The sequence below is a fragment of the Callospermophilus lateralis genome, chromosome 13 (assembly GCF_048772815.1).
Source record: "Callospermophilus lateralis isolate mCalLat2 chromosome 13, mCalLat2.hap1, whole genome shotgun sequence".
NCBI lineage: Eukaryota > Metazoa > Chordata > Mammalia > Rodentia > Sciuridae > Callospermophilus > Callospermophilus lateralis.
Genome location: NC_135317.1, coordinates 37,762,943 through 37,790,086, shown reverse-complemented (window position 1 = coordinate 37,790,086; position 27,144 = coordinate 37,762,943). Strand labels below are relative to the sequence as shown.

The window sequence follows — 27,144 nt, the reverse complement described above, 5'->3', positions numbered from 1 at the left end:
TGAGAGTATAAACCAGAGGAAAATTAGGGGTGGGAGAGACACCTCGAGAAATACTGGTTTGTGTCAGTCTGAGAGCAGGCATGGGGGACCATCTAGAGAAGCAAGCTTATAGGAGGGACAAGAGTCACTCACTGCCTGTTGATTCTGTTCCCCCCTGGTCACCTCTCCATTTGTATTAGCAAAGGCTGTCACTTTTTGCCTGGCTTCCTCTGTGGTCCCCACCAGTCCTCCTTGCCTCCTGGTAGTGCCATTTCTGTCCTTTCTCCACATCAGCACTGACTTGACTTTCCAAATGATCAAACGATTCCTGTGTTTAGAAAATATTGAAACTTTTTTAATGCCTGCCACGCCCCTCCCCCCAATCCTTAATGTGACTTTTTTTTTCACTCCCATCAAGTTTTCTAACATCACTTTTTCCTATTATCTGCTATGCTACACCAGACTCTTCTTTAACAATATTTTTTAGTTGGAGATGGACACAATCTCATTATTTATTTATTTTCATATGGTGCTGAGGATCAAACCCAGCCTCACATGTGCTAGGTAAGTCCTCTACCATTAAACTAGGACCCCAGCCCTACACCAGACTCTTATTAACCAGTGCATCCTCCTTGCCTTCTTTTTTTCTGTCTGAAATACCACCGACAACCTCCACCCATCTCCATTATCCACATTTTCCTCTCCCACAGGCCAAAGGAGAAGTCCTTCTGTGTGTCACCACAGCATTTATGCTTCTGACCTTTGTTCTTTTTTGTTGTTTATAGGTTTGTTTTTTCCATTGGACTGTGAGCATTTTCAGGACAGGAACCTCTTCATTCATTTATCTTCACACCCTAGTAAAGCACTCACCATGAGTGCTCAGATATATTTTCTTTTTGTTCATGTGTGTGTAACACTTTATTTACTTTTGGTAGTAGAAATTAAAACCAGGGGTTCTTTACTACTGAGCTACATCCCCAGATCTCTTTATTTTTTATTTTGAGACAGGGTCTCACTAAGTTGCTGAGGCTGATCTTGAACTTGTGATCTTCCTGCTTCAAACTCCCAAGTTGTTGGAATTACAGGTATGTACCACCACACCTGGTTCAACCATATTTGTTGAATAAAGGATATTTATGGACACAATTATTGTTTTTTAAATATTTGCTATACCTCTTAATGTGCTAATCCTGATAAAAGTTTTCTAATGTTGTCATCTTAGTTTCTTAAGAAAATAATGTTAATCTGTGGCTTATGAAAATCAACGTGAAATAATGCATGAAAATAAGTATCAGGAAACATCCTGGTTAGGAAGTTGACAAAATGAATCCAAACTCCCTTTTTAAACACTTCGAAGAAAAAGGAGGGGCAGTTCTCTAAGATGAAGATTCAGAGTCTGAGTATCTCTTCTTTCTCTGTTACACCTTTCTTTTTAATTCTAAAATGTCACTACTTCCTGGTTTTACTTAACAAGGTTTGCATATTGTAGGAGTTTTTGTGCTAAAATTATCAATAAACTCTACATTAAAACAAAACTCTGTTTTTACCAGTGTTTCAAGACAGGATTTAGAGTTCATTCGATTTCTAATAATGAATGGATGTGCAAATACGTTTAGTGATCACTCCCATAATGGCCCTGTGTCTTTAAGAGACTGTGGTTGTTAAGTTAGAAGATCATTGAACCATATGAGGGTCAATAAAAGAATAAAGTCACTGGTTAGTGATTCGAGTACAAGGAACTTGATCCTCATTCAGTATCTGTGTGTCCATATGCTGCTCACGGTCAAAGGGGGAGCAGTGGATCCCTGGCAGCTTGCTTCTCCTCAGGATGGCTTCTGGAAAACTGATTAAGCTCATAGTTTTTGAGCTGCTGGAGTTTGCTGCTTTCTCGGTCCCCACACTGGTGGTTATGGAGCAGTTTGCCACCGCCTATCAGACGACAAGGAATGTGTCTGAGCCAACACATTATTGGCTGATCGTTTCCTGTTCTATTGCTTATGTGGCTTCAGTGACTCTATTGATTTGGGTCCCCATAAAAGTTATCTTATACAAGAAACGTCATCTTTACAAAAAAATCACAGGATGGTAAGTAAAACAATTCTTTGGCAGGGAATCCCTGCGAGACTTAACATGTGTTTTCCAATGTACTCTGAAGGAGGATGAGAGCCTAGCACTGGTGTGTATAGACAAAGTGAGATCAATGGTAAAGGTACAATCACTGTCTCTGTAAAGTGTTTTGATACTGTCGTATCTTCTACTTCTTCATGGTAAATTTTCTAAATGATAAAAATTATATGTGTTATATGTGTGGTGTTAGCTTGAGTCCATGACATCCTAAGTTGCAAACATTGCACCTTTATGTCTCTGCCCATTAAATTGCATGCAGTTCTCACCATTAAATTATACAATAATAATCATGAGATTAGGATGTAGGACTTTACTTTGGTGTAAAACTGAAAATAATGCCTTTTAAATGTTTACGTTCCATTTTTCGGATCTAAGGCGTAACTGGACCATTAAGTAACTGAGATACTATAAGCAACTAGTTCTTTTAGATTAAAAAAAAAAAAGCTACTTTACTATGTTGATAAATTCTATTATCCTTTTACAGAAAAAGTGCTTCAATAACCATACAGAAATATTTTAAATAAACCCAGATTTAATGTTGGTTTAACTAGCAGTTTTGCTAAAGTCTGTACTGATCTCCTGAAAGGTATTGAGAATGAATCATCCCTGACCTTGGTAGACTTTTCCTTTCAGATCTTCAGATATGATTCTTACCTACCTGGGATTTTAAAAATTTTCTCTGATTTAAATTTTCTTACTGATCTTTTAAAGTCAAAAAAATGGAAAACACACTTGTAGAGTGAGGAGCTGGAAATTGAATACGAGCAAGGGTATAAATGTAGAGATAATTGATAGAGCAATCTGGCTAGAAATATCTTTAGGGGAATGCTGAAAGGGAGAGGTGAAGTGTGGGTGGAGTTCAAGAAGTACTCTTTAAGTATGGAAAGCGGGTGTGGCTCCCCTGAACACTGTCAGAGGACTTTCAGTTCTGCAAGAATAGAACTCTTAAGGATTTTCCCAAAATAAACTGTTTGCTTTCATTTGTGGCTATTGCTGACATGAGTGAGGTGTAGGGCCTTTCCAACCTTGGCCAGAGCTCCAGGGTCTCCGGTGGGTAGCAATGAGCTAGCTTGGGCCCTCCACCTGTCACAACCTACAGGAGTTTTTTTTGACTGTCCAAGATTCTTGGTTGGACCAGAAATTGTGAGGGAATGATGGACGTTCCAAATGACAGCAAGAGTAAACCAACAAGAAGCTGGACCACTACAGTCCAAGAAAAGCTCTTGGGTTTGTTGTTGTTTTTTTTCTTCACGTTGGCTCAAATCTCTAGGACTTAGCTGGGTGCAGTGGTGCACACCCGTAATCCTAGTGGCTCAGGAGACTGAGGCATGAGGACAGTGAGTTCAAAGCCAGCCTCTGCAAAAGCAAGACGCTAAGCAACTCAGTGAGACCACGTCTCTAAATATAATACAAAACAGGGCTGGGATGTGGCTCAGTGGTCGAGTGCCCTTGAGTTCAATTCCTGGTACCCTGCCCCCCAAAAAGTCTCTAGGATTCTATGTTCTGAATGTCACTTAGGCAACAAACTTTCCTATGTCATTTGCTATTATTTCCATTATCATTATTATTATTAAGCTCTAATTGCTTCTTTATGGATAATTTATTATGTTCTGAGAGCATTATATATGGACTTCATTTCACCACCTCAATATGAGTATGTCACCTCATGAAACAGCTATCTTAATGACTTTACCATTATTATTCCCAAGAGAAAACAGATGATTAGAGAGGTTAAGCAACTTTCTCAAAGTCAGCCAACCAGTGAATGGAAGACTTTGGCCCTAGATCTGTCTGACTGTATAATTGATACTTCTAACCACTACCCTAAACTATCTCTTTGAAGGTCAAGGTCCCAATCATTTAAGGCAATTGAGAATGAGGAGGAGGGTAGTCCTTGGTTTCTACCCTCTAGTGCATGTTGTATTCTGGTTGCTTCTGGTGTCTATACGGATTTCATTTCTAACATCCTGGTGCAGGTATTCCTCCTGAGCTAGAATATCTTGCTTTGTGACAACAATTAAGTCTTTTAGCAATTTCTCTTGGGAAATCCTCTTCCAGTCTTTAGTTTCTGTGTATGGGTGTAGGCAGCCACACATGTATTAAATAGATGACAGTTTATCTATGATTTCAGGGAACTAGGAAACAATTTCCTCATAGTCTCATTCATGAGCACTATAACATTGCTCTCTTCTAGCAGTACAAAATTGCAAAGACAGCTACTAAACATTATTCTAATAGCTTTACACATTCTGTGTTATTAAATCTAAATTTGATGACAAGCCAGTGACATGGAATTGCTAAGGTTCTCATGTTATAGATGAAGAAACAGAAACTTAAAGCAGAGATTAACTTTGTCAAGTGATAAAGCTATTAAGTGGTGGTGCTGTGATTTGTTAGCATGGATCTCTGTCATTCAATGTAATTTTCTCTATCTCATGCAATTTTTCTTTTATTCTTCCTGATTATTTTTTCCATATTTTTATTAGAGCATTATAATTATACATAATGGTGGGAGTCATTGTTCCAGATTTTTACGTGAACCCAATATAGCAATATGATTTGGCCAATATTGTTCTCCAGTATTTCCCCTTTTCCTCCCCTCACTCCTTCCCCTGGTTCATTTCTCTACTCTCTTGGTCTCCCTTCGATTTTCATGAGATACGGGGATCTCCCACTCCCCTCATAACCTTTCTTTTTTTTTCTCTAGCTTCCACATATGAGAGAAAACATATGACCCTTGGCTTTCTGAGTTTGGCTTACTTTCCTGCAAATAACATAATTTTGGTCCTCTTATGGCTGAATAAAACTCTATTGTGTGTGTGTGTGTGTGTGTATGTGTGTGTATATATATATATATATATGTGTGTGTGTGTGTGTGTGTGTGTATATATATATATATATATATATATATATATATATATATATATATATATATTTTCTTTATCCATTCATCCATTGACAGGCTCCTAGGCTGGTTCTATAATTTGGCATTGTGAATTGTGATGCTATAAAGGTAGGTATGCATGTGTCACTGGAGTATGATGACATTAGTTCTTTAGGATAAATACTGAAGAGTGGTATATCTAGATCATATGGTAGTTCCATGTCTTCCTTTTTTTATATTTATTTTTAAGTTGTAGTTGGACAAAATACCTTTTTTTAATTTACTTATTTATATGTGGTGCTGAGGATCAAACCCAGGACCTCGAACGTGCTAGGCAAGCACTCTACCGCTGAGCCACAACCTCAGCACCGCCCCACCCAGTTCCATTTCTTATCTTGAAGAACCTCCATACTGATTTCCATGGTGGTTGTACTAATTTACAATCCCACAAACAGCATAAAAATGTTCCTTTTCCTCAACCTCCTCTCCAGCATTTATTATTGTTTGTATTCTTTTTTTTTAGAGAGAGAGAGAGAGAATTTTTTTTTAATATTTATTTTTTAGTTATCGGCGGACACAACATCTTTGTTTGTATGTGGTGCTGAGGATCGAACCCGGGCCGCACGCATGCCAGGCGAGCTCGCTACCGCTTGAGCCACATCCCCAGCCCTATTGTTTGTATTCTTGATGACTGACATTCTATCCAGTTGGGATGAAATATTAGTGTAGTTTTCATATGCATTTACTTAATTACTAAAAGTGTTGAACATTATTTATATATTTGTTGATCATTTGCATTTCTTCTTTTGAGAAGTATCTATTTAATTTGTCCATTCATTAATTAGATTGGGTTTTTTGATGGTAAGTTTTTTTGAGTTTTTTATATATTCTGAATATTAATTCTCTGTCAGAAGAATAGCTCCCCCACCCCATTCTGTTAGTTCTCTCTGCACATTCTTGGGGTTTTTTTTCTTTTTGCTGTGCAAAAGCTTTTGAATTTGATGCCATCCATTTTGTTTTTATTCTTTTGCCATTACTTTATTAGAAGATTGGAAAGTAATCTCTAGCAAATATATTATCTGATGAATTTCATATCACATATTTTCCTATGTTGATAGCCATCTTATTTATTAGTTCTTGGTATTATTTCCTGAGCTTTAGGAGTTCTATTGAGAAAGTCATTACCTCACCTATATGTTGGAGAGTTGACCCTATGGTTTTTTCTAGGAGTTGCATAGTTTTTAGTCTAATTTCTAGGCTTTTGATCCAGTTTGAGTTGACTTTTGTGTAAGAGTAAGAGATAAAATTTTAGTCTATTTTTTCTAGATTCCAATAACCATTTTTCTCAGTACCATATTTTTAAAAGTCCATCTTTTCTCCAGTGAGTGTTTTAGCACATTTGTCAAGGGTCAGATGACTGTATTGGTGTGGGCTTATTTCTGTGTCTTTTATTCTGTTACCTTGGTCTGTTTTTATGCCAGCATCATGCAGTTTCTGTTACTAAACCTTGGTAGTATAATTTGAAGTTAGCTCTTGTGATTCCTGCCACATTTTTTTTTTTTTTTGGCTTAGAATTGTTTTGGATATACTGGAACTTTTTATTCTTTCAAAGGATTTTTGTTTCTAGTTCTATGAAGAATATCATGAGGATAACTTGACAGGAATTGCATTGAATCTATATATTGCTTTTGGTAATATGGCCATTGTTACTAAAATGTTATTAATTCTGCCTATCCATGAGCATGGGAGATCTTCTTGTGTCTTCTTCAGTTTCTTTTCTTCAGTGTTCTATAGTTTTTGTTGTAAAGGTCTTTCACCTCCTTGGTTGGATTTATTCCTGAATATTTCATTTTTTGTGGGGTGGGTGGGTATTGTGAATGGTATTTTTTTCCTAATTTCTTTCTCAGCAGATTCATTGTTGGTATATAGATAAGCTATAGATTCTTGTTTGTTGATTTTGTGAATTGCTACTTTTTGAATTTATTAGTTCTAGATTTCTTCTCATGAAGTTTTTTGGATCTTCTAAGCATAGGATCATATAGTCAGCAAACAGTGATAATTTGACTCCCTCCCCCAATTTTTTCATGGGACCTTTAGAAGATGGTTGATGTGTGGGGCATGAGAGTTCAAGACAAAGGAAAGCAGTTAAGAGAACTTATTGGAGGAAGATATGCTGCAGCCTTGCAATGGTAGCATCACAAACACATCTGCCCACCCATCAGAGAGCTTTGGGCTTATATGCACTTCTGTGTTCTTTGTTTGCCTTTGGCAAGATTTTTTCCAGGAATGATTTAAGCTAAACAACAAGTAATTAACAGATTCTTGTGCCTTAGCCATAATTCTTATTGCATAACCACCAAAAGTTTCTTTCAGGCTTTACATTAGGTGTATGAGCTGCAAGTAATATGTATGGGGTAGTACAGTAGGGGATTTTCCCTTCTAGGCTATCATAGGTCAAACTTGGGTATCTCTGCACATGCTCCTTTAGATGATTGGGCAATTAAAAAAAATTTTTTTTTCGTTTACATTTTGTGGAAGTCAGCTCCTCCAGTAACAGCAGTGGTGCAGGATGAAAAGGAGGCTTTTCAGGCTCACATCAGCTCTGCTATGAGGAGGAGTGGGGCCTGAGATGAGTCCTGAATCTATCTTGCCTCATTTTTTCTTCATTTCATCTTCTTCTCTTGTTTCCAACTTCTTTGGCTAAAACTCCTAGTACTGTATTGAGCAGGCATAGTCAGAGTGGACACCCTAGTCTTGTTCTTTTAAAGATATGCTTTCAGTTTTCCCCCATTCGCTGTGATGTTGGCTTTGGGTTTGTTGTATATAACCTTTACAATGTTGAGGTAAGTTCTGTCTATCCCAAGTTTCTTCAGTGTTTTGTTTTGTTTCATGAGTAAGTGCTAAATTTTATCGAAAGTTTGCCCTGCATCTATTGAAATGACTGTGTGATTTTTGTCCTTAATTCTGTTTCTGTGGTGAATTATATTTATTGATTTGCATATGGTAAACCGTCCTTGCAACCACAGAATGAAACCAATTTTGTCATGGTGTATAATCTTGTTGAATATGATTTGCTAATATTTATGTTAAGGATTTTTGCATCTAAGTTCAAAAGTGATATTGATCTGTTGTTTTCTTGATGTGAACTTATTGGATTTTGGTATTAGTGTGATTCTGACTTCATAGAATAAAATTGTAAATGTTCCACTTCTATTTTGTGGAAAGCTCTAAGGAGCATTTGCATTAATTCTTCTTTAAAGGACCAATAATTCACCTGGCCTTGAGCTTTTCTCTTTTCTTTTTCTTTCTATTTTTGGAGGCTTTTGAAAAACTTACTGCTTCAATCTCACTGCTTGATATTGGTCTGTTTAGGATTTCTAGGTTTTCTATATTCTTTTGATTCAATGTTGGCAGTTCATATGCATCTAGAACAATGTATCCATTTCTTCTAGGTTTTCAAATTTTTTACAGTGTAATTTTCAAATATCCCTAATGATCCTCTTGATATCTTTGATATTTGTGGTGATTTATCTCTTTTCATCCCTTATTCTATTAATTTGAGTCTTTTCTCTTGTTCCTTGAGTTTGTTTGGCTAGGAGTTTATCAATATTATTTCTTTTCAAGGAAACAAGTCTTTGTTTTATTAATCCATTGTATTAATTTTTTTTATCCTCTATTTCATTGACTTCTACTCTGATCTTAATTATTCCCTTCTTTCTATTGGTGTTAGAATATTTTTGTTCTTTTTTTCAAGGATCTTGAGTTGCATCTCTAAGCTGTTTATCTGGGATCTTTCTGATTTTCTTATATAGGCATTTGTAACTATAAGTTTCCTTCTTAGACTGAGCACAGTGGCACATGCCTGTAATCCCAGTGCCTTGAGACGCTGAGACAGGAGAATTGCAAGTTGGAGACCAACCTCAGCATCTCAGTAAGACCCTGTCACAAACCTAAAAAAGAAAAAATAAAAAGGTATGGGTATCTGATTTAGTGTTGAAACACCCCTGGACTCAGTCCCTGGTACAAGACAAAAAACCAAAAACAACAACAACAAAAACAAAAAAACAACCAAAAAAACCCCTTTTCTTCTTAGGACTGCCTTCATAGTGTCCCAGAGCATCTGGTGTTGTGTCACTGTTCTTATTTGATTCTAAGAATTTTTAAATTTCTTCCCTGACTTCCATCTCTCACTTATCATTATCAAGTGTATCATTCAATATCCATGTATTTAAATAGTTTATTTGGTACTGATTTTATTTGGTACATCTCATTATGATCAGACAAGATACAAGGAATTATAGAGACTTTTTTGTATTTGCTGAGTTGCTTTGTTGCCTAAAAATATGGTCCGTTTGGGAGCAGGTTTCACAAGAAGTTGATAAGGAAGTGAATTTAGCTCTTGTTGGATGAAAAGCTCTGTAGATATCTATTAAGTCCATTTGAATTATAATATTTTTTAGGTCTGAATAATTTTTACTGACTCAATGACCTATCTATTGGTGAGGGAAGTATGTTGAAATAACCCAGTATCATGTACTAGTCTCTGAGCCCTTACGTAGAGTAGTATCTGTTTTGTGTAATCAGATGCATTGACATTTGGAACATAAATGTTTACTATCAATTATATCTTTTTGTTATATTGCTCCTTTTACCAATATGAAGTGACATTCTATGTCTCTTCTGATTGGTTTTGACTGGAAGTCTGCTTTGTCAGCTAGGAGAGTCACTGCTCCTGCTTGTTTTTAGGCTCCATTGGCATGGCATATCAATTTTCATCTTTCCCTTTCAGCCTGTGGCTGACTTTGCAAGTAAGGTCTCTTGGAAACAGCACATAGTTGGGTATTGTTTTCTAACCCATTCTGCTACTCTATGTCTTTAATTGGAGAGTTGATATCACTCATTGTTATTATAGAGATATTTGTTAATTCCTGCTGTTTTGATTTATTTCTAATGTTTAATTTGGAGAAAATAAAATTTACCAGGTGTTGTGATGTATGTCTGTAATGCCATTGACTTGGGAGGCTGAGGTAGGAGGATCACAAGTTCAAGGCCAATCTCAGTGACATAGCAAGGCTGTAAGCAACTTAATGAGACCTGTCTCAAAATAAAAAAATAAAAATGGGCTGGGGATGTAACTCAGTGGTAAAGCATCCTTGTGTGTTAAATCCCCAGTAACTTCACCCCACACACTCCTGCCCCCAAAGAAAAAAAGAGAGAGAGAAAAGAAAATGTGACAGAATGGTAAAAGAAAAATTAGAATGTTCAATTGTGAACACAGAGCAAGCAGAAAAGACATAGCAAGTTATGGCTATAAATAAAGAGGATACGTTGATTTTTGTGCAGGGTGAAAGATAGAGGTTTAATTTCATTTTGGTACATATGGATTTCCAGTTTTGCCAGCACCAATTTTTGAAGAGGCTATCTTTTCTCCAGTGAATGTTTTTGGCACCCTAGTCTAGTATGAGATAGCCATATTTATGTGGGTTTGTCTCAGTGTCCTCTATTCTGGACCATTGGTCTACAAGTCTATTTTGGTGCCAATACCATGCGTTTTTGTTACTGTTGCTCTGTAGTATAATTTAAGGTCTTGTATTGTGATGCCTCTTGCTTCACTTTTCTTGCTAAGGATTGCTTTAGCATTTCTGGTTCTCTTATTTTTCCAAATAAATTTTATGATGGCTTTTTCTATTGCTATGGAGAATGTCATTGGGATTTTAATAGGAATTGCATTAAACTTGTATAACACTTTTGGTAGTATGGCCATTTTTACAATATTAATTCTGCCTATCCAAGAGCATGGGAGATCTTTTATCTTCTGAGATTTTCTTTAGTGTCTTTCTTTAGTGTCTTTCTTTAGTGTTCTGTAGTTTCATTGTAGAGATCTTCACCTCATTTGTTAGATTGATTCCCAGGTATTTTATATTTTTTGAGGTTATTGTGAATGGAGTAATTTTCCTAATTTCTCTTTCAGTGGATTCATTGCTGATGTATAGGAATGGATTTGATTTGTGGGTGTTGATTTTATATCCTGATACTTTGCTGAATTCATTTATTAGTTCTAGAAGTTTTCTGATGGAATATTTTGGATCTTCTAGATATAGAATCATATCATCAGCAAATAGTGATAATTTGAGTTCTTCTTTACCTATTTGTATTCCTTTAATTTCTTTGTTTTGTCTATTTGCTCTGGCTAGAGTTTAAATCAACTCAAAGTAGATCAAAAACTTAAACACTAGAATAGAGACCTTGTGCCTAATAGAAGAAAATATAGGTCCAAATATTCACCATGTCAGCCTAGGATCTGACTTCCTTAACAAGACTCCTAAAGCACAAGAAGTAAATCAAGAATCAATAAATTGGATGGATTCAAATTAAAAAGCTTCTTCTCAGCAAAGGAAAAAATTAATAATGTGAAGAGAGAGCCTAAAGATTGGGAGAAAATCTTTACCACATGCACCTCCAATAAAGCATTAATCTGTAGGATATCTAAAGAACTCAAAAAACTTAACACACACACAAAAAAAAAAAAAAAAAAAGAAAAGAAAAAAAAGAAAAGAAAACCAAATAACCCAATCAGTAAATGGGCTAAGAAACTGAACAGAGACTTCACAGAAGAAGAAATACAATTGATCAACAAATATATGAAAAAGTGTTCACCATCTCTAGCAATTAGAAAAATGCAAATCAAAACTATTAAGATTAAGATTTCATCTCACTCCTGTCAGAATGGCAAATCATCAAGAATATAGGCAACAATAAATGTTAGTGAGGATGTGGTGAAAAAGGTACACTCATACATTGCTGGTGGGACTGCAAATTGGTGCAACCACTATGGAAAGCAAAATGGAGATTCCTCAGAAAACTGGGAATGAAACCACCATTTGACCTAGCTCCCACTCCTTGGTTTATACCCAAAGGACTTAAGATCAGCATACCATAGTAACACAGTCACATCAATGTTTATAGCAGCTCAATTCACAATAGGTACACTATGGAACCAACCTAGGTGTCCTTCAATAGATGAATGAATAAAGAGAATGTGGTATTATATAATCAATGGAATATTATTCAGCTTTAAAGAAGAGTGAAATTATGGCATTTGCCAGTAAATGGTGGGAGTTGGAGAATATCATGCTAAGCAAAATAAGCCAATCACACAAAACCAAAGGCAGAATGTTTCCCTAATATGTAGATACTAATTCACAATAAGGTGAGGTTCACTAGGGAAGAATAGCACTAGATTAGGTAGAGGAAAGTGATGGGAGGGGAGTGGACAGGATATGGAAATAGGAAAGATAGTAGAATGAAACAGACATTATTACTGTATGTATATATGTGATTACATGATCAATATGATTCTGCAAAATGTACACTCAGAAAAATGAAATTATATTATTTCTATGTATGATACATCAAAGTGCATAAATGCATTCTACTGTCATGTATAACTAACTAAAACAAAACAAAAACAAAACAAAAAAGTAAAATAAAAAAATTTGCAAAACAAAAAAAATGAAAGAGGATATGGGAGGAATAGATGAACTCTAGATAGGGCAGAGGGGTTGGAGAGGAAGGGAGGGGGCGTGGGGTAATTAATGATTGTGGCATGTGATGATCATTACTATCAGAAGTACATGTATGAAGACACGAATTGGTGTGAATATACTATATATACAACCAGAGATATGAAAAATTGTGCCCTATATCTGTAATAAGAATTGTAATGCATTTTGCTGTCATATATAAATTTAAAAAAATTTATATATAAACCAAATAAAAAAATAAAAAAGAGAGAGAACAAGAAAATTTGAGTATTATGGGGAGAAGAAAGGAGAGAAAGAGAAACAAACAAAAATATATGAAAGAAAACAAAAATTAAAAAATTCCTAACCCCCAGAAGACAAACAAAAATTTTAAAAAACATTAAAAATTATTAAGATGAAAAAAGGAATATTTATGCATGTGTATGTACATCTATGAACCAATCAGAGCATCAAGGACACCAAATAAATAAGTAAATAAATAATAAAATTAAAAAAATAAAAGAAAGGCAAAAAGGGAAATAAGAAAAATTACATCACTGAAATGGCCAATACTGTAGACAATGAGGGACATTTATTGCCCTTCATTCTCTTGTGTGTGTGTGTGTGTGTGTGTGTGTGTGTGCACGTGTGCTGGAAACCATGGCCTCACACATGTTAGACAAGCACTCCACCACTGAGATGTCCTAGCCTTTCCTTCTGTGTCTTCTTGTGTCATGTACCCCTTATGGAGAACAAGGGTTGGGGGTTGTTAAACCCTTTCTTTTTTGAGTTGCTCACTGAGGTGCCAGCTGGAGTGGCCTAAAACTGAAGTTGACTGGAATGGCTACCAGCTTCATTTCATCCCAGTGTAAGGTAAACAGAATGGGAAAAATTGTTGATTGGACTTTTGTCTGGACAAACCAAATTGATATCATTTCCAGGGTGGGGCTGGGGCAGAATTCTAAATGGGATGTTCCAGTGGCTGGGGCTCAGCTCTAATCAGGCCTTTGGGACTTTGTCAGGTGGTATCTTCTCTGGTAAGGTTAGATCAAAATACCCATAATGTTGTGAAGTTAGTGATTTCTGCTGGGTGTCTGCATCTCAGAGACCTCTTGAGAATTCTTCTCAGGGCAGGGGAGCTAACCTCTTCACAGGTCTTACCCACTTTGCCATTCATGATTTGGACTTTGCAGACTGAGTCCCCAAATATAATTACTTTTACACCTGTACAGCTTCCTGACCCTCTTCAATAAGGTCATGTGAGCCACCAGACTCAAAGGAAAAGTGAGCTGCACTCCCTTCCATATATCTGACGTGAATTCCATCAGATACAATCTTTTCTGTGCCTGTTTTTATCACAATCTGCTAGAATGGCAATATTTGCTGTGATCTCCTAAGATCCCACAGCAGCAAGATACAGCATGGCCTCTTGAAGATAGTTACTGTCTTCAGCTCTCCACATGCAAGTTGAGAAACACAGAGTACTTTTCAAATACCTGTTTACTATGTAACTAAATTCAAACTACTTTTCTGTATAGGATTTTCTATACCAAATTTGTCCATTGTGTTTTCTGTGTGTGTGTGTGTGTGTGTGTGTGTGTGTGTGTGTGTTATTGCCTCCCTTCTGGTAAAATGGGACTGCTGCCACTGCTATCACCAGTTTGGGTGTTCAGTGCCCCCCCCCCCCCAGTTTCTGGGTCTCTCAGAATCTCTGATGGTCCAATATTGCATTTCAGTGAATTCTTCTCTTATCCACTCACTGAGAAGAAGTACTCCCACTACTTGAATCCCCAGCTCTGGAGCAACTAGGAATGCAATCTTCCTCTAATTTGCCATCTTGAATCTCTTATTCTTTCTGATTTTCAATGCCAAGAGTATTTCAAGAAATTGCAACTCTCTTAATATCATTAGGATACATTTCTCCAAAGATGGATATTCCATTGTTATTTATATATGATTCCCAAAGTTTTGCATTTGGAAATTATACATGTTAATACATACAATGTGTCAAATCTTAATTGCTAAATGATGATGATACAAATTTTATTGCCATTGTTAGAAAAGTAGGGTTTGAAAGTATGAATTTTTTTTGAAGAATAATTAGGCCAATAGTTGTATATTTGAAATTTCATGGATCCTTAATAAGCACAAATTTAATGTTGATGAGAGTATCTGGAAGCCTCCGTGAAGGTTCATATTGGCACCGTGCACCTTTGAGGCTAGTCTTCAAAGAGAGGGAGCTATGAGCTAGTAGAGTCTGTCCCAGGAATATAGCTATGAAAGAGCAGAGCTGGGTTCAAATCCCAGCTTTAACCTTGACTTTGACAGTTTGTGTGAGTTATGTAAGTTCTTTGAACTTTTGTCTTCCCATGAACAAAACAGAGACAATCCAATTTCCTTCTTGGAGTGTTTTTTAAGAAACTGCATAAGATTATGCATATAAAGACTTTAGCCCAGTGCCTAACAGATAGTAAGGACTCAATGAATGTTAGTGTTAGGCTGAATTTATTATGGTTATTTAAACATGATTTTGTTTAGTCCTTGGAGTGATCTTGATAAGTGATAGATGTGATGATAAAACTGAAGACAATTATATGCTATCAGTGATATTCCTTGAATTTGGAGAATATTTTAAATCTCTATGTTTTGAGAATAATGAGTACCAATATAGTGATATAATTAATATCTTATCAAATATTTTGCATTTACATGTTGCTTTTATGTTTCAATTTCTTACTTAACCTGCATGATGGTGTTGTAAAGTTGACCAATTGGACTAATTCCCATTTTATAAGGGAGGAAACAATTTCACAGAGCATGACTATACGCTAAATCAACAGTTGAACCCGAACTATAATCCAGTGCTCTTTCCTTATTAACACTTCCTCATTCTTTTAAAACTATTATTCCTTTTTAGGGTTGCCTGCAATAATTCATAATGGACTAGGGAGATATTGGGAGGAGTAAAGAAAAGATATATCTCCAAATACCAAAGTGCATATTGCAATAAACGAGGGAGACCTTTTCCTGGAATACCAATAAATGTGCGAAACCATGAGCTACAAGGCTAACCTGAAACTAGAGCAGCTCTCCACTGAGAAAGCACCTTGGGGGAAGGATAATCCTGGAGGGTTCATGGAGATTCCCAGACTGTCTGTGGACTCCATATCTCAGGAATTCCCTTGGGTCCTTCAGAGTGCAACTACTTTAGACTATGACATGTCAGGAATCTTGGGTGGTGTCAAGTTTCAAAGACCCCTGTACTTTAGGTTACATTTTACTTTGCTTGAATCCTTAATATGTTTGAGGAGAGTTTGCTGCTGTGTGTTGGGTAGTGGTAATAGTGTGGTAGTAGGTATACTCATAGTAAAATAAGAACACATATTTATTGAACATTTTCTATGTATTAAGCATAATTCTAAACACTTTGGACTCTTTTTTAGTTAAATCCCTAATCCTTCCATTTAAGAACTATAGTCCCCATTTTTTACAAATGAGGAAATTGAAGCACAGGAGTTAAAAATCATACAGCCCAGGAAGAGTTGAGATGAGACTGCTGTGTGTCCAAAGCCTGGTCTTGGGAGCACCTGGCTGTCTGCAGCAGCACACACAGAAGAGACACACCATATCAGTAACAGCTGTGCACTGCTACCCAGACTGGCTAATCTGCAAGAAGCAGAGCCTATTCTTTTTAGCACCTTGAGAGATCATTCATTGGTAAAATACCATTAACCAAACACTGGTGCTTAACAGCTACTTCCTTCCAGAACACTCCTGTGGATCTGTCACCTTCTCACACACTCAGTGTCAATAATGTAGTCACGCTTGACTGTAGTTTTTCTCTTCTTTTCCCCTACAAATCCCATAAATCATCAAGAGTATACTTTTTCTTTTCTCTCCCCACCATATGCAGTGTCCCCATATCCCATAACTTCTGTCTCCTCTCTCTTGCATCAGCTTCCTATTCCCTATTATTGTCTATCTTATTCCAATTAGACCCTTATTTCTGGGGTCACCATATACTTGACTTTCTGGCATCGTTTCCCAAATTTTTGTGTATTCAGATCCAATGTTGGACTATTTGTCCTGACTGTTTTCATTCAAGGAAACATAAAAAGCATTTTGTTGATTAATTCTAGGGTCTGGCAACCTTTATCAACTGGTGTTCTTGCTTCTTCCCCTTATTTACTCTGAGTGCTTGTTAATGGGGCAGTACAGTCATATATGTTTAACAATAGATAGGTTCTGAGAAACATGCTTCTTGATGCAATCAACAGAGCCATAAACACAAGATATATGAGGCTACTGTTGGCATAACAGGGCATACACTTTTATGGAAAACTATTTAAATTAATTTTAAACTGTTTTCTTTGTTTTTAAAATATGTTTTAATTTTAATTGATACATAGTAATTATAATATATGTAGGATATAGTGTGACATTTCAAAACACATGCACATTGTGTAATGATAAATTCAGGGTCATTGGCATTTTTATCTCCTCAGACATTTATTGTTTCTTCCAGTTGGAAACATCCAAATTCTTCTCTCCTAGCTCATTTTAAATATCAAGTTAGTTGTTGTCAATCCTGGTTATCCTACTGGTCTATAGTACAGTATAGTATAGTAAATACATAAGCCAGTAACAGCAGTCTATTATCATTATTGAGTGTTTTATATGGTACATAATTGTATTGCTATGCTTTCAGTTGACTGGCAGCTCAGCATATGTGTTTGTGCCAGTATCACTACCAACATGTTCCTCTGTGCTAGGACAAAATAATGGCTGCACTATGGCTACCTGATAAGCTAGCAGTCCCACTTGAATTTGTGATGGATGTCATATCTTCTTAGTCTCCTTGGGGAGTCATTACTAAACATCTTAGCTGGAGAATCCCTATGAAGTCCTTCATGTTCATAGTGATCCACTAGTCCACCTGAAGGGTTTGTTTAAAAAGCTATAAATTTACCTATTTGAATTTCTTTCCTCTTTCCACTTCCCATTCACTCAATCCCTTTTTAAGTAAGTGTTTGCTGAGTAGCCTGACAGCGTGGCAGTCCTGTCTACAAGCTGACACCCTGTGTACTAGCCACATACATACCTGATACCCTCACTGTATCCCAGGACTCAGCCGGGCCTTCAAAACCATCTACCCGCTGACTGCCTCCTCCTACACATTCTTCATTCTAGCTAATGCTATTCCCAGGCTACTGTAGGGTAATACCTGTCTCCCTTTGGCATTGCATCCTTCCTCAGGGATGTTGTAGTCCACTGTGGAGACTACACAATTACACTTGATAAATTAAGGTAATTTAAAGCACTGTGCAATCAGTTACTGCCTTTTATGTGACCTCCCTCTACAAGTTCTTTATTAGTCCAGAGTATAGAGTCATCACAACTTAACGCTGACAGTAGGGAAGGTGTCTTCTTTTTCAACTCATTCTTTCTGCCTCACCCCCAGTCCCACTCCTGTCAGCACCCCCTAAGGCCTTGCACCCAGCAGGTTTCCTGTACATGGGGTGTGTGGATTTAGGTTTATTAGAAGAGTACTGTGCTTTAGAGGAGCCAGAAAAAGTCTCAAGAGGCAAGATTTGAGCTAAACTTGGCAAGACAGAAGCACGGGAATATTCCAGAGGAAAGGGATGACTATGAGGACTACATAAAAATTTTTAAGGAGTAGGAGAGAGCAACTTGCTTAGAAAGGAGAAGGTAGAGAGCTGGGTAGTACTTCAGAGTGGTTAACCTATTGAATTTTGCAGTCAGAAAGACAGATTAGAACTCTTCTTTCACTTCCTGCTGTGGGAACTGGGGCAAATTATTTAAACCTTTGACATCAGTTTCATCATCACTTGGAGAATTGTGGGGTTTGGGTAATGTGTGTAGCGTGCTTTTCTACAGTACTTGGCATGCAGTGTGAGCTTACTAAGCTGTAGTATAGACAGGGAATGTTATTAAGTGTTGGAGAATAAGATCAGATTGTGGTCTTAGGGTAAGGTTGACTTAATGAGTTTGGTAAAAAAAAAAGAATAATGTATTTCTGAGCAGAGTAGTCATAATACACATAATATAAAACTTATAACTTTGTCCACTTTTGTGTACCATTTAATGTCATTTAGCACACTGACATTGTTGTGAGCCATCACCACCATCCGTCCACAAAACTGTTTTCATCTTGCAAAATGGAAGCTCTATGGCCATGAAACATTAATTCCCAATTTCCCCTCCCCCAGCATTGTATATTTTAAGCAGGGCAGTGATAAGATATGTTTTATATTTTAAAATATGGACAGAATGTGGGTAGGCAAGAAGAGAAGTACTAGCTAACAAGAGGCAAGATAGGAAAAATATTTCAGATGAAGGATGATAGTGGATGAATGTAGCAGAGGATGAATTTTGGTAGTAAATCAGACAGGGTTGGATGATGGATTGGAATGGGTAGGGAGGAGGACTTGTGTTCTGTTTCAGACAGGCTAAGTTTGAATTGCCTCTGAAATCCAGGCAGAGATGTCAAACAGGTTTACAAGTTCCGAGCTCAGGAAAAGAGAAAGCATATATTTGTCATGGGAAAGTGGGTGGTATTTAAAGCCATGGAAATTGATGAAATAATCAAGGGACATAATTTAGATAAAGAGGAGGCTCAGGAAGTTGGGGCACTTTCCTCTTCCTGAGGTCAAGTTGAAAGGAAGAGGGCTCTATACGTGGTTTAAGAAGGGTTACATAGGAACCCTTTTTTTCTGGTATATTTCTTATTGGTATAAATATTATATATATTGGTGGAATTGTTTTTTGCATATTTGTTCATGTGCATGATATAACAATATAATTTGGTTATTATCATTCCCCAGTATTTCCTCTTTTCCTCTCCTCACCCCTCTCCTTGGGAGGAAGTAGATCTTTCCTTTACTCTATTGGTCTCCCTTCATTTTTCATGAGACACTCCCCACAACCTTCTTTTCCTTTTCTTCTCTAGCTTCCACATATGAAAGAAAACATTGACTTTGGCTTTTTCTGCTGAACGTAATGTTCTCAAGTTCTATCCATTTTTTCTTCAAATGATATAAGTTCATTCTTCTTTACGGCTGAATAAAACTCCTTTATGTATATTACAACATTTGCTTTATCCGTTCATACATTGATGGACACTTATTCTGGTTCCATAGTTTGAACTGTGCTACTATAAACATGGGCATGGCAGGTATCACTATACTATAATGACTACTTCTTTAGGATAAATACTGAGGAGATATGGCAGGGTCGTGTGGCAGTTTCATGCATAGTCTCTTGAGTAACCTCTATGCTTATTTCCATAGTGGTTGTACTAATTGACAATCCCACACCAATGTAAAATTGTTACTTTTACTCCACTTCCTCTGCAGTATTTATTTTATTGTTTGTATTCTTGATGGCTGCCATTCTAACTGCAGTGAGATGACATCTTAGTATAGTTTTGACTTGGTTTGAATTTACTAAATTGATAAAGATGTTGAATATTTTTTTATTTAGTCATTTCCTGACTGTTTGTATTTCCTCTTTTGAGAAGTTTCGTTTAGTTCATTTGAGCATTTCTTAATTTTCCCTTTTTTGGTGTTAAATTTTTTGAATTCTTCATATTTTCTGGATATTAATCCTCTGTCAGAAGAATAGCTAGCAAAGATTTCCATCCATTGTGTAGGTCCTCTCTTCACATTGCTATTTCCTTTGCTGTGCAGAGGCTTGTGAATTTAATACCATCCCATTCATTCTTGGTATTATTTCCTGAGCTTTAGGAGTTCTACTGAGAAAATCGGTGCTTGTGCCTATATGTTATAGTGTTTTTTTTTTAATTTTATTTTTTTTATTGGTTATTCAAAACATTACAAAGATTGCAGAATCACATCGGTTACACATCCACATTTTTACATAATACCATAATAGTAACTGTTGTATTCTGCTACCTTTCCTATCCTCTACTATCCCCCTTCCCCTCCCCTCCCATTTTCTCTCTCTACCCCATCTACTGTAATTCATTTCTCTCCTTATTTTTTTCCCATTCCCCTCACAAACTCTTATATGTAATTTTGTATAACAATGAGGGTCTCCTTCCATTTCCAAGCAATTTCCCTTTTCTCTCCCTTTCCCTCCCACTTCATGACTCTGCTTAATGTTAATCTTTTCCTCCTGCTCTTCCTCCCTGCTCTGTTCTTGGTTGCTCTCATTATATCAAAGAAGACATTTGGCATTTGTTTTTTAGGGATTGGCTAGCTTCACTTAGCATAATCTGCTCTAATGCCATCCATTTCCCTGCAAATTCCATGATTTTGTCATTTCTTAGTGCTGCGTAGTACTCCATTGTGTATAAATGCCACATTTTTTTTATCCATTCATCTATTGAGGGGCATCGGGGTTGGTTCCACAGTCTAGCTATTGTGAATTGTGCTGCTATGAACATCGATGTGGCAGTATCCCTGTAGTACGCTCTTTTGAGGTCTTCAGGAAATAGTCCGAGAAGGGCAATAGCTGGGTCAAATGGTGGTTCCATTCCCAGCTTTCCCAGGAATCTCCATAATGCTTTCCATATTGGCCTCACCATTTTGCAGTCCCACCAGCAATGTATAAGAGTACCCTTTTCCCCACATCCTCGCCAGCACTTGTTATTGTTCGACTTCATAATGGCTGCCAATCTTACTGGAGTGAGATGGTATCTTAGGGTGGTTTTGATTTGCATTTCTCTGACTGCTAGAGATGGTGAGCATTTTTTCATGTACTTGTTGATTGATTGTATGTCCTCCTCTGAGAAGTGTCTGTTCAGGTCTTTGGCCCATTTGTTGATTGGGTTATTTGTTTTCTTATTGTTTAATTTTTTGAGTTCTTTATATACTCTGGATATTAGGGCTCTATCTGAAGTGTGAGGAGTAAAAATTTGTTCCCATGATGTAGGCTCCCTATTTACCTCTCTTATTGCTTCTCTTGCTGAGAAAAAACTTTTTAGTTTAAGTAAGTCCCATTTGTTGATTCTTGTTTTTAACTCTTGTGCTATGGGTGTCCTATTAAGGAATTTGGAGCCCGACCCCACAATATGTAGATCGGAGCCAACCTTTTCATCTATCAGACGCATAGTCTCTGATTTGATATCAAGGTCCTTGATCCATTTTGAGTTAACTTTTGTGCATGGCGAGAGGAGGGGATTCAGTTTCATTTTATTGCATATGGATTTCCAGTTTTCTCAGCACCATTTGTTGAAGATGCTATCCTTCCTCCATTGCATGCTTTTAGCCCCTTTATCGAATATAAGATAGTTGTAATTTTGTGGATTGGTTTCTGTGTCCTCTATTCTATACCATTGGTCCACCCGCCTGTTTTGGTACCAGTACCATGCTGTTTTTGTTACTATTGCTTTGTAGTACAGTTTGAAATCTGGTATCGCTACACCTCCTGATTCACACTTCCTGCTTAGAATTGCTTTTGCTATTCTGGGTCTTTTATTTTTCCATATGAATTTCATGATTGCTTTATCTATTTCTACAAGAAATGCCGTTGGGATTTTGATTGGCATTGCATTGAACCTATAGAGAACTTTTGGTAATATTGCCATTTTGATGATGTTAGTTCTGCCTATCCATGAACAGGGTATATTTTTCCATCTTCTGAGATCTTCTTCTATTTCTCTCTTTAGGGTTCTGTAGTTTTCATTGTATAAATCTTTCACCTCTTTTGTTAGGTTGATTCCCAAGTATTTTATTTTTTTTGAGGATATTGTGAATGGGGTAGATGTCCTCATTTCCAGTTCAGAAGATTTGTCGCTGATATACAGGAATGCCTTTGATTTATGCGTGTTGATTTTATATCCAGCCACTTTGCTGAATTCATTTATTAGCTCTAGTAGTTTCTTTGTAGACCCTTTTGTGTCTTCTAGGTATAGGATCATATCATCCGCAAATAGTGATAATTTAAGTTCTTCTTTTCCTATTTTTATGCCTTTAATTTCTTTCGTCTGTCTAATTGCTCTGGCCAGTGTTTCGAGAACTATATTGAATAGAAGTGGTGAGAGAGGGCATCCCTGTCTTGTTCCAGATTTTAGAGGGAATGCCTTCAGTTTTTTTCCATTTAGAATGATGCTAGCCTGAGGCTTAGCATATATAGCTTTTATAATTTTGAGGTAAGTTCCTGTTATCCCTAGTTTTTCTAATGTTTTGAAGATAAAGGGATGCTGTACTTTGTCGAATGCTTTTTCTGCGTCCAACGAGATGATCATATGGTTCTTATCTTTAAGTCTATTGATGTGGTGAATAATGTTTATTGATTTCCGTATATTGAACCAGCCTTGCATCCCAGGGATGAATCCTACTTGATCATGGTGCACAATCTTTTTGATATGTTTTTGTATACGATTTGCCAGAATTTTATTGAGGATTTTTGCATCTAAATTCATTAGGGATATTGGTCTGTAGTTTTCTTTCTTTGAGGTGTCCTTCTCTGGTTTGGGAATCAGGGTGATATTGGCCTCATAGAATGAATTTGGGAGTTCTCCCTCTTTTTCTATCTCCTGAAATAGATTATGGAGTATTGGTATTAGTTCCTCTTTAAATGTTTTGTAAAACTCTGCTGTATATCCATCCGGTCCTGGGCTTTTCTTGGTTGGTAGTCTTTTGATGGCTTCTTCTATTTCCTCCCTTGATATTGATCTGTTTAGGTTGTTTATATCTTCCTGATTCAATCTGGGTAGTTCATATGTCTCAAGGAATTTATCTATGCCTTCACTATCTTCTATTTTATTAGAGTATAGGGTTTCAAAATAATTTCTAATTATCGTCTGTATTTCTGAATTGTCTGTTGTGATGTTGCCTTTTTCATCCCGTAAGCTAGTAATTTGGGTTCTCTCTCTTCTTCTCTTTGTTAGTGTGGCTAGTGGTCTATCAATCTTATTTATTTTTTCAAAGAACCAACTTTTAGTTTTGTCAATTTTTTCGATTGTTTCTTTTGTTTCGATTTCATTGATTTCTGCTCTAATTTTAATTATTTCTTGCCTTCTACTGTATTTGCTGCTGATTTGTTCTTCTTTTTCTAAGGCTTTGAGGTGTAGTATGAGGTCATTTATTTGTTGGCTTTTCCTTCTTTTAAGGAATGAACTCCATGAAATGAATTTTCCTCTTAGTACTGCTTTCATAGTGTCCCAAAGATTTCGATATGTTGTTTCTGAGTTTTCCTTTACCTCTAAGAATTTTTAATTTCCTCTTTGATGTCTTCTGTAACCCTTTGTTCATTCAGTAGCATATTGTTTAATCTCCATGTGATGTAGGGTTTTTCCTTTCTCATTTTATTATTGATTTCCAATTTCATTCCATTATGATCAGATAAAATGCATGGTAGTATCTCAACTCCTTTGTAATTGCTAAGCTTTGCCCTGTGACATAATATATGGTCTATTTTTGAGAAGGATCCATGTGCTGCTGAGAAGAAAGTGTATCCGCTTGATGTTGGGTGGTATATTCTGTATATATCAATTAAGTCTAAGTTATTTATTGTATTATTGAGCTCTATGGTTTCTTTATTCAATTTTTGTTTGGAAGATCTGTCCATTGGTGAGACAGGTGTATTAAAATCTCCCATGATTATTGTGTTGTGGTCTATTAGACTCTTGAACTTGAGAAGAGTTTGTTTGATGAACGTAGCTGCACCATTGTTTGGGGCATTATATTAATGATCGTCAAGTATTGTTGGTGTATGGTTCCCTTGAGCAGTATGTATTGTCCTTGTTTATCCCTTTTGATTAACTTTGGCTTGAAGTCTATTTTATTTGATACAAGTATGGACACCCCTGCTTGCTTCCGGGGTCCGTATGAGTGATATGATTTTTCCCAACCTTTCACCTTCAGTCTGTGTATGTCTTTTCCTATCAGATGAGTCTCCTGTAGGCAGCATATTGTTGGATCTTTTTTTTTTAATCCATTCTACTAGCCTATGTCTTTTGATTGGTGCATTTAAGCCATTAACATTTAGGGTTACTATTGAGATATGGTTTGTATTTCCAGCCATATTTGGTTATGTATGATACTTAACATGATTAGTTTTTCCTCTATGCTTAGTTTTTCCTTTATTGTACTACCTCCCGTTGTTGGTTTTCATTGTTATTTTTCATTTCCTCTTCCTGTAATGTTTTGCCAAGGATGTTTTGAAGAGCTGGTTTTCTAGCTGCAAATTCTTTTAACTTTTGCTTATCATGGAAGATTTTTATTTCATCTTCAATCCTGAAGCTTAATTTCGCTGGATACATGATTCTTGGTTGGAACCCTTTTTCTTTCAGCATTTGAAATATGTTGTTCCAGGATCTTCTAGCTTTCAGAGTCTGTGTTGAAAGATCAGCAGTTATCCTGATTGGTTTACCCTTAAATGTAATCTGCTTCCTCTCTCTTGTGGCTTTTAAGATTCTCTCCTTATTCTGTATGTTGGGCATCTTCATTATTATATGTCTTGGTGTGGATCTCTTATGATTTTGTATATTCGGTGTCCTGTAGGCTTCTAGTATTTGGATTTCTTTTTCATTCTTTAAGTCTGGGAAGTTTTCTAGTATTATTTCATTGAATAGATTACTCATTCCCTTGGTTTGGACCTCTGTACCCTCTTGTATCCCAATAACTCTTAGGTTTGGTTTCTTGATGTTATCCCATAATTCTTGGATGTTCTGCTCATGATTTCTTAACATTCTCGCTGAGCTGTCTATGTTCTTTTCAAGTTGAAAAACTTTGTCTTCGTTGTCTGAAGTTCTATCTTCCAAGTGTTCTACTCTGCTGGTAATACTCTCATTTGAGTTTTTAATTTGGTTTATTGTTTCCTGCATTTCCAGGATTTCTGTTTGTTTATTTTTTATATCCTCTATCTCCCTATAGAGTTGATCTTTTGCTTCTTGGATTTGTTTATGTAATTCATTGTCAAAGTGATTTTTCATTGTCTGAATTTGATGAATAATGTCTTCCTTGAGACTCCAGATCATCTGAAGCATGTATATCCTGAACTCTTTGTCTGACATTCCATCAGCTGCAGATATTACCTCATCTAATGTTGAATTGACCTGTATTGTTTGTGGTCCTTTCTTTCATTGTCTTTTCATACTGCTCATGATTCTTTCTAGCTTTGTGAAACTGTTGAGCTAATGTTTTTCCCCTTATATATTTGTATTGTTCTTGAATAGCTCCAATATCCCTCTTTTTCGGAGAAAGACAATGTTAACAGATCCCAATATCAACAGTACATTATCTAAGGACAAGTTTTCATTATTAATACATTTATAGTTAGATTCTAAGACTATAGATATTGGATTTAATTATTACTTAAGAATATATTCCTTAGTTTCATAAAAGGCGTACCATATCTGGTGGCATATAGAAAACTTAATTTCAGACGAAGGATGTTATACTTAAAGAGAAAGGAGTGAGGGAATGAGGTTAAACTAACTTAGCACCTTTGGAGAACTCTAACCACTCGACTGGTAATTTATGGAAGAATGTATAGACTCAACCTCCTATTTAGATAGTTACCCTATGTATAGATAGCAAAAGTTAGGAGATTGAAAGTGGTATAGAGAGAATATGAATTAAAAAAAAGAAAAGAAAAGAAATAACAAGGAAGAAAAGAGAAATAAGAGAAGGGAAAGGGAAGTAAGATAGAAATACAGAAAAAAAATGGGGGGGAGGTAGGGTATATGCAATTCCTCTATATTATATTACTTTGGTAATTCAGTTGTTCATGCTCAGTTCTTGGTTTCACATATGCTGAAGTTGTGGAAGAGAGAGAAGAAAAGAGAAAGAGAGGAAAAAAAAAGTCTCTCAGAACACTGTTTTCCTTGCTTCCAGTAGGTGGCGTTGTCTATTCCTAGTTTGAGCCACTGTATTCAGGGTGGTGGGTATAGCCAGTGTGAAGGGAAATGAGCTTCCACCTGTATCTTCCCTACTCTAGTCTCTGAGGTAGAAACCAGGGGCCTCTACAGTTGTTGTTTTGTGTTGATAGCTACAATCCCCAAAAGCTTGTGGGAAATATTTTGAGTTATCGCAGCTAAGGGTGGGGGAGTTGGAAACCGGGTACCTGGATCAGCCGCAACTGTGCTGGTAGCCACACCCACTTTGATGGGTTTTAAGGGTTGATGGGCTTCCTGGAGACTAGCGCTCAGGGCGGGACCGGACTTCCTCCTCTGGTCTGGCTGAGCGGCTGGCGCCTTCCTGCTCCGGTCTGGCTGGCGGCTGGCGCCTTCCTGCTCCGGTCTGGCTGGGCGGCTGTCTCGGCTTCCTGCTCCGGTCTGGCTGGGCGGCTGTCGCCTATAGTGTTGATCCTACATTTTTCTCCTAGGATTTGAATAGTTTCTGGTCTAATTACTAGGTCTTTTAAAAAATATTTTCAATATTGATGGACATTTATTTTATTCATTTATTTATCTATGGTGCTGAGAATCGAACCCACTGCTTCACACATGCTAGGCAAGTGCTCTATCAGTAGGTCTTTGATCAATTTTGAAGTTGACTTTTGTGCAAGGTGACAGGGCTCTAGTTTTATTCTGCTACATACAGATAAACAGTTTTCCTAGCACTGTTTTCTCCAGTGTATGTTTTAGGCAACTTTGTCAAGGTTCACATGACTGTATCTGTTTGAGTTTGTTTCTGTGCC

The 27,144-nt window shown here is 36.7% G+C and overlaps 1 protein-coding gene across 1 annotated transcript in view; it reads left to right on the top strand.

Annotated features, from left to right (window-relative positions):
• The first annotated feature begins 1,807 nt into the window (after positions 1-1,807).
• Tmem236 (transmembrane protein 236) overlaps positions 1,808-27,144 on the top strand; it is a 51,525-nt gene continuing 26,188 nt past the window's right edge. The window contains exon 1 of the mRNA XM_076872755.1: positions 1,808-2,064. Coding sequence (XP_076728870.1) covers positions 1,808-2,064 — 257 coding nt within the window. The remainder of the gene's footprint in view (positions 2,065-27,144) is intronic.